At 42.2% G+C, this 12,844-nt stretch overlaps 1 protein-coding gene across 1 annotated transcript in view; it reads right to left on the reverse strand.

Moving 5' to 3' along the window:
• Window positions 1-3,143: 3,143 nt before the first annotated feature.
• Window positions 3,144-12,844, reverse strand: part of LOC124798962 (neuronal acetylcholine receptor subunit alpha-7-like) — a 341,236-nt gene continuing 331,535 nt past the window's right edge. Inside the window, exon 9 of the mRNA XM_047262497.1 lies at window positions 3,144-7,305. Coding sequence (XP_047118453.1) covers window positions 6,802-7,305 — 504 coding nt within the window. The 3' untranslated portion in view covers window positions 3,144-6,801. The remainder of the gene's footprint in view (window positions 7,306-12,844) is intronic.

Consider the following 12,844-nt stretch of genomic DNA (forward strand, 5'->3'; position numbering starts at 1 on the left):
GCTCACCCACAATCATTTTGTAGATATCTGTTCAAAGAGTTGGGCATTATAACTACTGCTTCACAGTACATTTATTCCCCCATGAAGTTTGCTGTTAATGATCTGCTACAGTTAAAAAGGAACAATGATGTACATAATTACAATACCAGAAGGAGGAATGGCATTCATTAATTCACATTAAGTTTGTTTGTAGCACTAAAAAGGCCACAATAATAATTTTTCATCACTTATCCAATGGTATGAAATGTTTAAGAAAGTTTCTCCTTGACAAATCCTTCTATTCCACACAAGAATTTCTAATACTGTAATGTGTGAAAGGTTTTGGGTAGAAATTAGTTACACACATCTGGATGTCTCTTTTATTTTTGAATAAAAATAAATAAAAAAACACTTTGAAATGTTCAAAATTGAGCCATATGGGCATATTAATTTACGAAGTGAATTTAAAATGACTTGTTCCACATTACTACAATCTGCCATCCAAAATCATCCATCGAACTTGTGACTAACTCCAAAGGTTTCAGCCATAGGCTACATAAAGAGCTTAATTATAGCAAATACTATTTTAGAAGTCTTTCTTTTTGTCCTCATGTCAAATGTGCATTGAGTAATGGAGAACATCCCCCCAACTGGCATGTGTAACAACTATTCAAGGTTACTTATTTTCCACTAGGATCAAAATTTAAATACTGATGGGACAGCCATTAGCCTCTAATGCATCAACATAGTAAATGGATCAAATACCATTCAAAAAGAACTGAGATAGCATCACACATCTTGCCTTGTCTGTCCTCTCATACTCTAACTCACAAGCATGCCACACAAGGGAATATTATACAACAAGAATCAACATAAGAGTTTCACAATGACCTCTTTTATGTAACTAGACAGTCTAAATGAATCACTTGGTACATATGGGTGTGATGAAATTAAGACAGAATGGAAACTAGTATCTGAGCAGTAAAAAATGCAATATTAATGACACAGATTGTACAAATACAGAATAAGAAATTGCCAATATTCTTAAGATGGATGACAAAAGAAGATCATGGATTGATGTACTTGAGACTGTATTAAAACAATAAAGTGAAACAATTCAAAACAGTTTTTTTTAAATAGAGGTTATGGAATGTTTTCAGGTGCCTACTTTATAAAGCTGTCTCTTTGCTGTGTTACATTTGCTTCACTACTAGTGAAGTATGATTATACTGGCCCCTAGAAATTTTTCTCTTCTTCAGACTTATGCTGTTGATGGACTGGTGCCACATCACAAATGATGGTGAAGTTTGAGTCTCTCTGTCACAATGAATCTCCAGGTAAAAAAGTTACATCCTGGAGCTTAGGCTCCTAGCTTCACTTTGGAGGTACTTACCTTGATTGTTTCATAAGTATCAACTGAGTGATTTCATTTCTGAAGTTTGCTGGAGCTCACATTGTGATCCTTTGTTTAGTGGTTTTTCTAATGTTTCTCCAACTTAAATGGCCATTATTATTAAAATTTCACATTTCATTGTCGGTGATGAAACACTTGTGTTGGTGAAATATCAGAAAATCATTAAATGACCATTGGCCTAAGATCCTGAAATGAGCACCAATGGGCACGACATTAAGTGGCTGTGAAAAACTCAACAACCCCAGGAATGTGGTCTGAAGGCTGTTTGTGTATTTTATTTAAATGTCTGTACTGACTGCTGCGGTCCAGAAAGATAAATCTTCTTTTACTAACCATACATTTATTGCAAGTCTCTTCAGTTTATGTACCTATAGCTGTAAGCTGTTTCACAAACTGAATTAAAGTTCTTTTCAGTGTGAATTATGGCTTCTGTCAAAACTTAATTTCGTTTACTTGAAATTCATGAATGAGGAAAGCAGTGCACTATTTGAGATTCTGGGCCCACATTGACAAGGAATGGCGTTCTGATCCCCAGCTTTGAGTTTTCCATACTTTTTCTCCCCTATGCTTATTGAAATCATATTTTGTCAAAAATGACCTTGCTGCCTACGGAAACTTAAAATCTCATCAATCATCCCTTCGTTCTGTAAACCTTTGTAAGTGGGAAATGAATATGGGACACTCCAAAAACAGGGCGAAAATTTCTATTTCCACAAGGCGCATTCTTTGACATTGCCAGACGCTTGTGTGTAATTTCGAAATCTCCTAAAAGTGTTCCTGTACTTACATGTTACTGTGCTATGGAGCAGGTACTGGTAGTGAACGTAATTAGTCCTGAGCATTAATACTCTGTTTTGACGATTTGGATTTGACCTAATCATGCTATCACTTACTGTGAACCATTTAAGAAAATCAAGCACAATCTGAATAAGGGCGGCCACATCTTAATTTAGACTTTCTTTTTATCGAGTTTGAGTTCATAATTGTCACCACAGCGGTTGATGGATTTCTAATCCCCCTTTTTTTGAAATGGTCTATAGTTTCCGTGATTCAGTGACAGTATTTCCGATTACCATGTAGCGGTAGCGTACTTCGGATTTTGACTTCAAATTTACAGCGTACGTGCATTAGGCTCGAGCCTAAGTATTTTAAGCTATCTTTGTAGGAAATAAAAACAGTTGTTTCCACTGGCTTAACGACAATTTGAGTTTGATTTCCACTCATGCCTTTATTAATATCTATATTACTGTTTTTCTGTTTAGAGTTGGAATGTTTACAGAATGTCGTTTTGTAAGCTTTCAAAATATCAGCTACTTAGAAGTTTGCAACTTACCTTAGAAACTTTTAATGTGTTCCTGACTGTTCCGGCTGTTAGCAGTTTGTACTTTGTTTATCCCAGTCGCCAGCGAGAAAATTAATACCGGTACATGAAGAAGAGTTTGAAGAGCCTACTACGTTACATCATAAGACTTTCCATTGACTGGATTAGTTACAGTGGGCACTTCCACATATTATTGATTCCTTCTCTGTGTGTCAGTAACTGTAGATAGCGATCGGTTTTTATCTGTGTCCTGTTTGCGGCGTGTGTGTTACAGACTAGTATTTCCGTTTCGGAGGTGGTCAGCAAGTAAACTGTTTAAACACATATCTGAACATGCTAAAGTCTCAAGCATACATTACTTTCTTCAGGTTGGAGCTATGGTAGGACGTAAGATAAAAAGTAATATCGTTACGAACATCTGGTAACATTTAATTCTGTATTATCTTCTACTTACGAAAGTATACATTGCAAACTCTCTACAACAATTAGCAGCATACATATTGTGCGTTTGATACGTGAGTCTTCTGAACACATTACCTTCAGGACACCTCGTCGCAGTACAAAATACGGTTATCTAAAAAACCAGTAATTTATAAATCATAATTTATTTGGTTGATTAAAGGCATTTCTTTAAAAATACATTATTTTTGCCTTGTCACGGCATTTATAGTTTTCATATTTCGCAAACTCAATGCAACCCTTCAGTGAGTTGCATGGGTTTGGAAGCTCGGTTAAAACAGTCTGCTTTCGCAGCAGTTAATTGAGTTTGAACTTTTCTGACAGTGTTTTATAAAAATGTTTCTCTTAAGACTTCAAACTTATATAATAGAGATAATTATCTTTTAGGGAATGACACTTTATATTCATACAGTTTAATTTCATAAACATACGGGATGCTTACAAACATGTTTAACAACTCAATTTAATTTAAATTTTATTAATTTATGTTCGTTTTTTTATCGTTCAAGAAATTCGAATGATTTGATGTACAATGCCAACACGATAGTTGCGGCTCTAAATTGAACTTCAAAGCGCGGCTAATAGCGATCGGCGACTGTTGTTCCCTTCGTGACCTGCAGTTATTCTTCAGATCCTCTCCACTGCCGTCGGTTGAAACACACTCCTAGGTATTAAAAAACGTGTAAGTACCTCAGGTTTTTTGCCAAACCACTTCTGTTAACAAAATCTTTCGTAACAGCATAAAAAGCTAATTATTATTTGTAGATTAAGCCCCCACGGCACTATTTTCTTTTCAGCATGCACTTTACAAGCACTAAATTGTGATGCAATCCAGGGATACAAGAATTTTTTTCTTTGTCAGCATTTTCCCCGACCTCGGCAGCCTCTATATGACAACAAACAATTTATAATGCTGCAGAGAAGCAGGTAGGAAACATGTTAACGGATAACAGGTGCAGTTAAAATTACAATATTGAAGGGCTTTGACAGTGAGCTGCCCCACTGAGAGGGCGTATTAGAACTGTTAATTCAGCATGGTTCGCGTAGTTAGTCACCTCACTACTGCACATTGTGCTGTAGATTAAACAGTAGCAGTCTACCAAGTAAATTGCAATTTTGTGAAAAGGAAGATGAAAACATTTTGATACCAATTTCGTGTATATGTGAGTTTTAACCTGTTGATACTTCAGTAATAATAGTTTGTGTGCCACTGCCAGAATCAACCTTTTGCTTCACTGTGGCCAACTCCTTTGTCACCAATCCACAGCGCTTCGAAACCACAGCTACAAGAAATTCATAGACAAGTAGATGCATTAGATGTTTATCGGAACAAAATTGTTTTGGTAATGAACTTATTCACACTTGTTTCGACAGTGATAAGCAATAATGTAGTATTCAAGACGGCGATTTTTGGCTGTTACTGCAACGGGAAATTAAACGTTCGCAAGATATTATCATTACGATATTGTTATTATTGCAGTTCTTGATACGACCCATAACTGATTGACCATATGGCTTCATTTTTAATCGTACTTTGCCAGACAGCTCATCAAATAGCTCGATAACCCCATTATTTATTGCTAGACTGTTTGGTCGTAAATGCTGTGATTTATATTATTTTGAAACCGAAAGTAAGCGAAAATGAACAACAAACAAAATAAAGTTACGGCGCGGATACAGCGATTGTCGTGCAAGTGTTCAGTGAAATAAATAGCCAAGACACAGTCTTCTTGTTCAGAGAAATGAGACACTCCCTAGCTAGCGAACAACTAGACCCGTCTTCACATTGGCGAAGACTTGATATCCGCCATCAGTTTGCCCCCATTTTTCAGATAAGGTTCACTAAAGAACTGTACATTGGCGGATTGATTATTATCGTCCAGTATGTGACATGCTTCAACTTCTCTCTTCGATTTCCGTAGCAACTTTGACTGAAATCAAGTCGAGTGGGTGAATGGGTGACTAAAGTTTAATTGCCCACAACTTTTAGAATATATTATTGAAACGAAAGTTCTTCACGTTCTTGAATTACATAACAATGAAGTTGTTTGTACGCTATTTTGAGCAGAGAAGTATGCTTCTGGCTGCTTTTGAAACCCGCCACATAACTTTTACTTCATGCACCTGAAACTGATAGACGCCGTTATGATTATTGTTGAATTTCATCGTAGGATCATATCCAGTACCATTTTGTTTTATGCTGAGCTCTACTTTCCTAAAATTAACTTCCAGTTGGCAACATAAAATGCAGAAAAGTTAAGACGCAACTGTTCTAGTTCATTTTCATTGTACAGAATAGATATTAATCTTAAGCTCCGTAAAACCAAGGAATTTGTGAATTAACTTTTCGTTTCGATATACGTTAAATGATTAAATTTTCCAGATATTATTTCCAAATGTCGAGAGAAATATAAGGACAAGCACTTCGGCGATAGACTGTGTGAAGTTTAGATGAAAGTGTACTTTTACTTATGAAATACGTTTGACATACAGTTAATAAATATTATATTTCTCAACAATTCGTTTCGATAAAATCTTATGTGTGCTGCAGCTTTCTTAGCAGACACTGTAACTACAGCTATTATCCATGATTCTAGTCGTGTATACAAGACAATGTCAGCTTCACGGAGATATAAAAATTTGTGACGAGCAGATCACAGGAAAAACTTTGTTACAGTTTACAATATATCTCTTGATATTTACAAATTGTTATGCATCTTTTAAACTAATGAAATAAAAACAATTTTTGTGAGACAAATTCATGCATACCTTCTCGCGATTTCGATAACATGTATTGAACAATGCAAAGAGCACCTTTCAACCAATCGGAAAGGATCTGTTGAACAAGATATAATTGAGCTGTGCTGGAAGACTACGCAAAAGTAATATTGTAGTTCTTCCGGCACCGTTAGTTTCAACGCTGCGAACCTAAGCCGCAGTTCTTTAACAATAACATTATCAACAATAACAATATATTGTGACCTAATAAGGTCTTTATTACGTCTGCACGCGGCTTGCGTCGGTGCAGACGGAGAAGACAGTGGAAGAGTTAGTCAATTCCTCATTACAGCATCGTCCAGCGACAGGCTGCAGACAAGAGTGAAGGGATAAACATTCATCAGACAATCGCTGACGACCCGTTGATAGGCAGATTTCGTCCTGAGACACTGATCGCGTTGTAACACGTCCTTTGCGTAACTATTGTCCTCCAGTGAGTGCAACACAATCTCAGAACATACGAGAGTAGTTTACAATAGCTTGATAACAGTTTAAGGTCTAGCGAATTCAGCTGCGTTCACGCGTACAGTTCTTATTTTGGAGACAGAAATGGCAGCAGTTTCCACTGATTGTACAACGGAAGTTGAAAGATGTTGGTGAGTTATGAGGAATGACGCGGCCAAAGTCAGGAATTAACGCAGCGGCGGAGGCCGCTTTTATAGCGAGGTGTACGTCTTTACACTGCACTTTGGTCAGCTGAAGACCTGAACGCACTTCTATCACCGACGTCTAGAACATTATGATATGTGGCACCCGTCGTAAGTAACTTGCAGCCCCGGTGATGGGTGGTGGGACAGAAGTCTTCGACGAACCATTCCCGTCGACAGTGAATTCGTTGCTCGCCGGTAACCTACTGGACGATGATGTGGGGAGCCGACAGGAGCACCGCCACGGTCGCGATGATGGTGAAGAGCGTGAAGATGATGAGGCAGAAGCGGTCGACGACCATGGCGGCGAACTTCCAGTCGCTGATGAGCTCGGCTTCCTCGTCAGCCTTGCGCATGCGGCCGGTGATGAACTGCAGCTCGCGCAGGATAGCTTGTAGCTCGCGCTGGGCAGACGAGCAGGGCGCGTCGTCCAGTGTGGCCGCAGTGGCCGCTCTCGGCAAGTAACCGCCGCCCGTCGGCGCAGGAGCGCTATTCGCCGCCAGCGTGGCCGCTGCCGCCGCAGCCGCGTGGTGGCGGAAGTCGTCGTCGATGTCCAGCACGTTGGCCAGCAGGCTCTTGGAAGACCGCTCCTTCAGCTCCAGTTCTTTCATGCGGTTGCTCATGAGGATGGTCTTGCGTGTGATCTTCTTACCCGGCCGACTCATCCCGAGGATCCACGGCAGCCACTGCAGGAACACGCTCTTGATCTGCGCACAACGGAAAGAAAAACCACAGTGATTAGCTATCAGCTGTGCAGCAGATTCTATGGTGCTGTACAGGTGTAATGTCGAATCCCTCTACGACGACGTAAAAACGGGGAGTGCACAAAAAATGGGAACACCAGACATGCACTGAAGCGCCAAAGAAACTGTTATAGGCATGCGTATTCAAATACAAAGGATGTGCGTTTAGCGGTTACAGAGATCAAGAATCACACTTTATTAATAATTAATAATCGAGGGCAAGCGTCCGCTGTACAGGGTGAAAAGTATTTAAACCGACAAACTCTGGGAGGTTTAGGGGACACCATGTGGTGTGCGTGCTGTAAGACCTTCGGTACACACACCATCATATTATTTGACTTGTCGCTCTAACGAAGGAGGCGAGTGTCAGCAAGATGTCTCGTGGTCTTATCGTGGCGTGTTTATCTTCTGCCGTTAGGTCAGACGATAGAAATGCCACTTGCACGCTTAGAGTAGCAGATTGATGGGGACCAACTTTAAACAGAACTTGATTAATTTTCACACACATTTATTAAAATAATAAAAATCATAGATATTACGTAACTGCTTCTGGATGCTGTTTACAATTGACAATCTGAAGTTCCTTTGGTCTTGGTACGTTAATCTTATTCTCACATATCTCTGATACTTGACAAAGTGTCTATACATTTCTCTTCATGGCTACGTACAGGAATATGATAATCTTATTAGGCACATACTGAAACTTAACTACAGACTAATGCAGACTGACTAATCGGAGGTCTGTACACTCGTTATAACACCTCGCGCGTTCAGGTATCACTGCGCGAGTGTGATCCGCGAGGAGAAAAGGTTCTACGTTAGCAGCAATCTCATTGGCTGCGTTACATATTAATACGCGGATCGGCGGAAGCAGAATTTGGTCCGTCTTTATGGCAGCGCCATGTCGTAGAGCGGAGACGGACGAGCGCTGCGCCTGCGCTGTTGTGCTTAGCGGGGCGCGCTCTAGTGGGAAAGTTGCGTACGCGCTGACTACGCGGAGCTATGTACACAACACACCAAAACAAATATTTTTCCCAAATGTCATTTTTTCCTATGAGGAGTATTTAAACAGGTAGAGGAAGATTTCTCTGGCGGCAACACTAGCTAGACACGGCTCCTCGCGCTGGAGGTCGGGCATATGTGTGTTTGTGTGTGCGATTCACCCTACTCAGAGAAATCGTACTCCACCTACACCATATCACTAGCTGGACACGGCTCCTCGTGCTGGAGGTTCGAGTCCTTCGTCGGGTATGTGTGTGTGTGTGTGTGTGTGTGTGTGTTTTGTTCTTAGCATAAGTCAGCAGAATTTTTTTATGACCAAGAGACAACACATTAACACAATCCAATTTCAACTACAGTAGATTTTCAAAAATGCCCCCATTGACACGTAAACAAAGGTTACGCCATCGGATCATGTTCTGTTTGACACGGGTAAAAACCCGGGTATCCTGCATTGTTCTTGCTGCTGCCACTATCCGGGCAACCAGATCCTCTTCTGATGCAAGAGGAGTTGCCTAAACAAGGTTGTGCATCTCTCCCCACACAAAAAAGTCCAGAGGGGACATACCTGGGGATCGAACAGGCCATGGTACAGGACCACCTCTCCCAATCCACGTTTCTGGGAACCGTCGGTCCAGGAATCGACGCACCCGACGACTGAAATGTGCCAGCGCTCCGTCATGTTGGAACCACATGCGTTGTCTTGTAGGTAGCGGAACGTCTTCCAGCAATTCTGGCAATACTCTGGCGAGAAAATTGAAATAGTGCCTGCCGTTTAATGGACTTCGTAGCAGATATGGCCCAATTAAACAGTCCCCAACAACACCGACCCACGCATTAACGAAGAACCTCACTTGATGAGCGCTAGTAACTGTGCCATGTGGGTTATCCTCACTCCAAACATGCGAATTGTGCATGTTGAAGACTCCATCACCCCCGAACGTTGCTTCATCGGTAAACAGCACAGAGGATGGAAATGTAGGGTGCATTTCACACTGTTTCAGGTACCACTGCGAAAACTGTGCTCTGGGTGGATAATCAACTGGTTCCAGGTTGTGAATATGCTGTAAGTGAAATAGACGTAACAATTGCTCTCGAAGGACTGTTCTTACATTCGTTTCATTCGGCCCCATGTTACGTGCAATTACACGAGTGCTGATTGAAGGATCCCGCTCCACATGATGCAAGACAGCTTCCTGAAATTTCAGCGTTCTTACCATGCGACGGCGTCCCTGTCCAGGTAATCTGCTAAATGACCCGGTCTGACGCAGACGTTGGTACATAGCAGCAAAGGTCGTATGATGCCGGATACGGCGATTAGGATATTGTTGTTGATAAACCCGCTGTGCAGCTCGTTGTTGTGGTGCGCTACGTAGTACGAACCAACCATATCGGTGTACTTACTCCAGGTGTATCACTCCATTAGTAAGCAGAGGCAATGCACTACTGCACTGGTGGACAGCAGTTGCCTACAACTGAAGAGCGTAATACGCCCTCTAACTACTGAAGATCGTAATACGGCCTCTAACAACTGAAGAGCGTAATACGGCCTCCACCGATTTAAATAATCCTCATAGGAAAAAATGACATTAGGGAAAAATATTTATTTTGATGTCCCCTACAACCCCCCAGAGTTTGTCGGTTTAAATACTTTTCACGCTGTATAAGCGGGCAGTGCACGGCAGCGGAACCATTCCGCTGTGAGCTCAATCAGCAACATCACTAAAGCACTATGCCTCGTCGACGTGTGTATCGTCAACGCCGTCACCGCACGCCTGTGTACAAACATATTATTAGCCTATAAAATATACTGGGGGGCAATTGAACAGCCCAAGCAGTTATATTAAGTGGGCCTATATTCTTCCGTGGATGCAAGATTAATTTTACTCTCGACGTCACTACTGGAAATTCTGGTAGTGATTGGTTTACCCTATGCATTACTTGGCATTGTGGTATCGACCCGAAGACGCAAAGTAGACCTAGTTATGTGTATAGTAATAAGCCATTTACTTTGTACACTCGTTCACGTAGGCCGAATACGGCGCTGCGGTTGATAACGCCTATATAAGGAAAGTGTCTGGTGCAGTTGTTAGATCGGTTACTGCTTCTACAATGGCAAGTTATCAAGATTTAAGTGAGTTTGCACGTGGTGTTACAGTCGGCGCACGAGCGATGGGACACAACATCTCCGAGCTAGCGATGAAATGGGGATCTTCCCGTACGTCCATTTCACGAGTGTACAGAGAATATCAGGAATCTGGTAAAAACAAACCTCCGACATCGCTGCGGCCGGAAAGAGATCCTGCAAGAACGGGACCAACGATGACTGAAGCGAATCGTTCAACGTAAGAGAAGCGCAACCCTTCCGCGGATTGCTGCGGATTTCAGTGCTGGGCCTTCAACAACTGTCAACGTGAGAACTATCCAACGAAACATCATCGATATGGAATGAATGAGATTTTCACTCTGAGCGGAGTGTGCGCTGATATGAAACTCCGTGGCAGATTAAAACTGTGTGCCGGACCGAGACTCGAACTCGGGAAGGTAGGAGAGGAGATACTGGCAGAAGTAGGAGACGAGATACTGGCAGAAGTAAAGCTGTGAAGACGGGGCGTGAGTCGTGCTTAGGTAGCTCAGTTGGTAGAGCACTTGCCCGCGAAAGGCAAAGGTCCCGAGTTCGAGTCTCGGTCCGGCACACAGTTTTAATCTGCCAGGAAGTTTCATCATCGATATGGGCTTTCGGAGCAGAAGGCCCACTCGTGTATCCTTGATGACCGCACGACGTAAAGCTTTACGCCTCGCCTGGGCCCGTCAACACCGACATTGCACTGTTGACGACTGGAAACGTGTTGCCTGGTCGGGCGAGTCTTGTTTCAAATTGTGTTGAGCGGATGGACGTGTGCGGCTAAGGAGACAACCTCATGAATCCATGGACCCTGCATGTCAGCAGGGAACTGTTCAAACTGGTAGAGGCTCTGTAATGGTGTGGCACCTGTGCAGATGGAGTGACACGAGACCCTTGATACATCTAGATATGACACGTACGTAAGCATCGTGTCTGGTCACCTGCGTCCGTTCATGTCCATTGTGCATTCCGACGGACTTGGGCATCTCCAGCAGGACAATTGCTACAGAGTGGCTCTAGGAACACTCTTCTGAGTTTAAACACTTTCGCTGCCTACCAAACTCCCGAGACATGAATATTATTGAGCATGTCTGGGATGCCTTGTAACGTGCTCGTACTCTTACAGATTTATGGACAGCCCTGCAGGATTCATGGAGTCAGATCTCTCCAGCACTACTTCAGACATTAATCGAATCCATGTCATGTCATGTTGCGACACTTCTGCATGCTCGCAGGGTCCTGCACGATATTAGGCAGGTGCACTACTTTTTTTTTTGCTCTCCAGTGTACAACACATTACCACGCCTAGTATGACGCAGGAAAAGATTTGGAATTCAAAGAAATTTCCAATGATCTTGAAATGGATAAATACGGGTTCTGTGTGTTTTTCAAGGGTATCTTATACCATTCTTCCTGCAAGATAGTGGCAAGTTCAGGTAATGGTGATGGGAGTGGGTAGCGATCGCGTACCTTTTCTCTAAAGGACACCGGAAAGGCTCAGTAATATTGTGACATGGTGACTATGGTGGCCAGGAGAGATACGACAGTTTATCCTTGTGCTCACAAAACCAATGCTGGACGATGCGAGATTTGTGAACAGGAACCCTGTTGTCTTGGATCACGGCATCACCATTGGAGAACAAACATCGTACCATCGTCTGGATCTGATTGTCCAAAATGCTCGCATAATTCTTATCAGTAATGCGACCTTGTTTGATTCACTATAAATCCTGTAATGCACAAACTATAGGGATATTACATTATTGAATACTGCATATACACTACTGGCCACTAAAGTTGCTACACCAAGAAGAAATGTAGATGATAAACGGGTATTCATTGGACAAATATATTATAGTAGAACTGACATGTGATTACATTTTCACGCAATTTGGGTGCATAGATCCTAAGAAATCAGTACCCAGAACAACCACCTCTGGCCGTAATAACTGTCTTGATACGCCTGGGCATAGAGTCAAACAGAACTTGGATGGCGTGTACAGGTACAGTTGCTCATGCAGCTTCAGCACGATACCACAGTTCATCAGGAGTGGTGACTGGTGTACTGTGACGAGCCAGTTGCTCAGCCACCATTGACCAGACGTTTTCAGTTGGTGAGAGATCTGGAGAATGTGCTGGCCAGGGCAGCAGTCGAACATTTTCTGTATCCAGAAAGGCCCGTACAGAACCTGCAACATTCGGTCGTGCATTATCCTGCTGAAATGTATGGTTTAGCAGGGATCGAATGTAGGGTAGAGCCACGGGTCGTAACACATCTGAAATGTAACGTCCACTGTTCAAAGTGTCGTCAATGAGAACAAGAGGTGACCGAGACGTGTAACCAATGACACCCCATACCATCACGCGGGGTGATATGCC

The sequence above is a fragment of the Schistocerca piceifrons genome, chromosome 5 (genome assembly GCF_021461385.2).
Source record: "Schistocerca piceifrons isolate TAMUIC-IGC-003096 chromosome 5, iqSchPice1.1, whole genome shotgun sequence".
NCBI classification, from domain to species: domain Eukaryota; kingdom Metazoa; phylum Arthropoda; class Insecta; order Orthoptera; family Acrididae; genus Schistocerca; species Schistocerca piceifrons.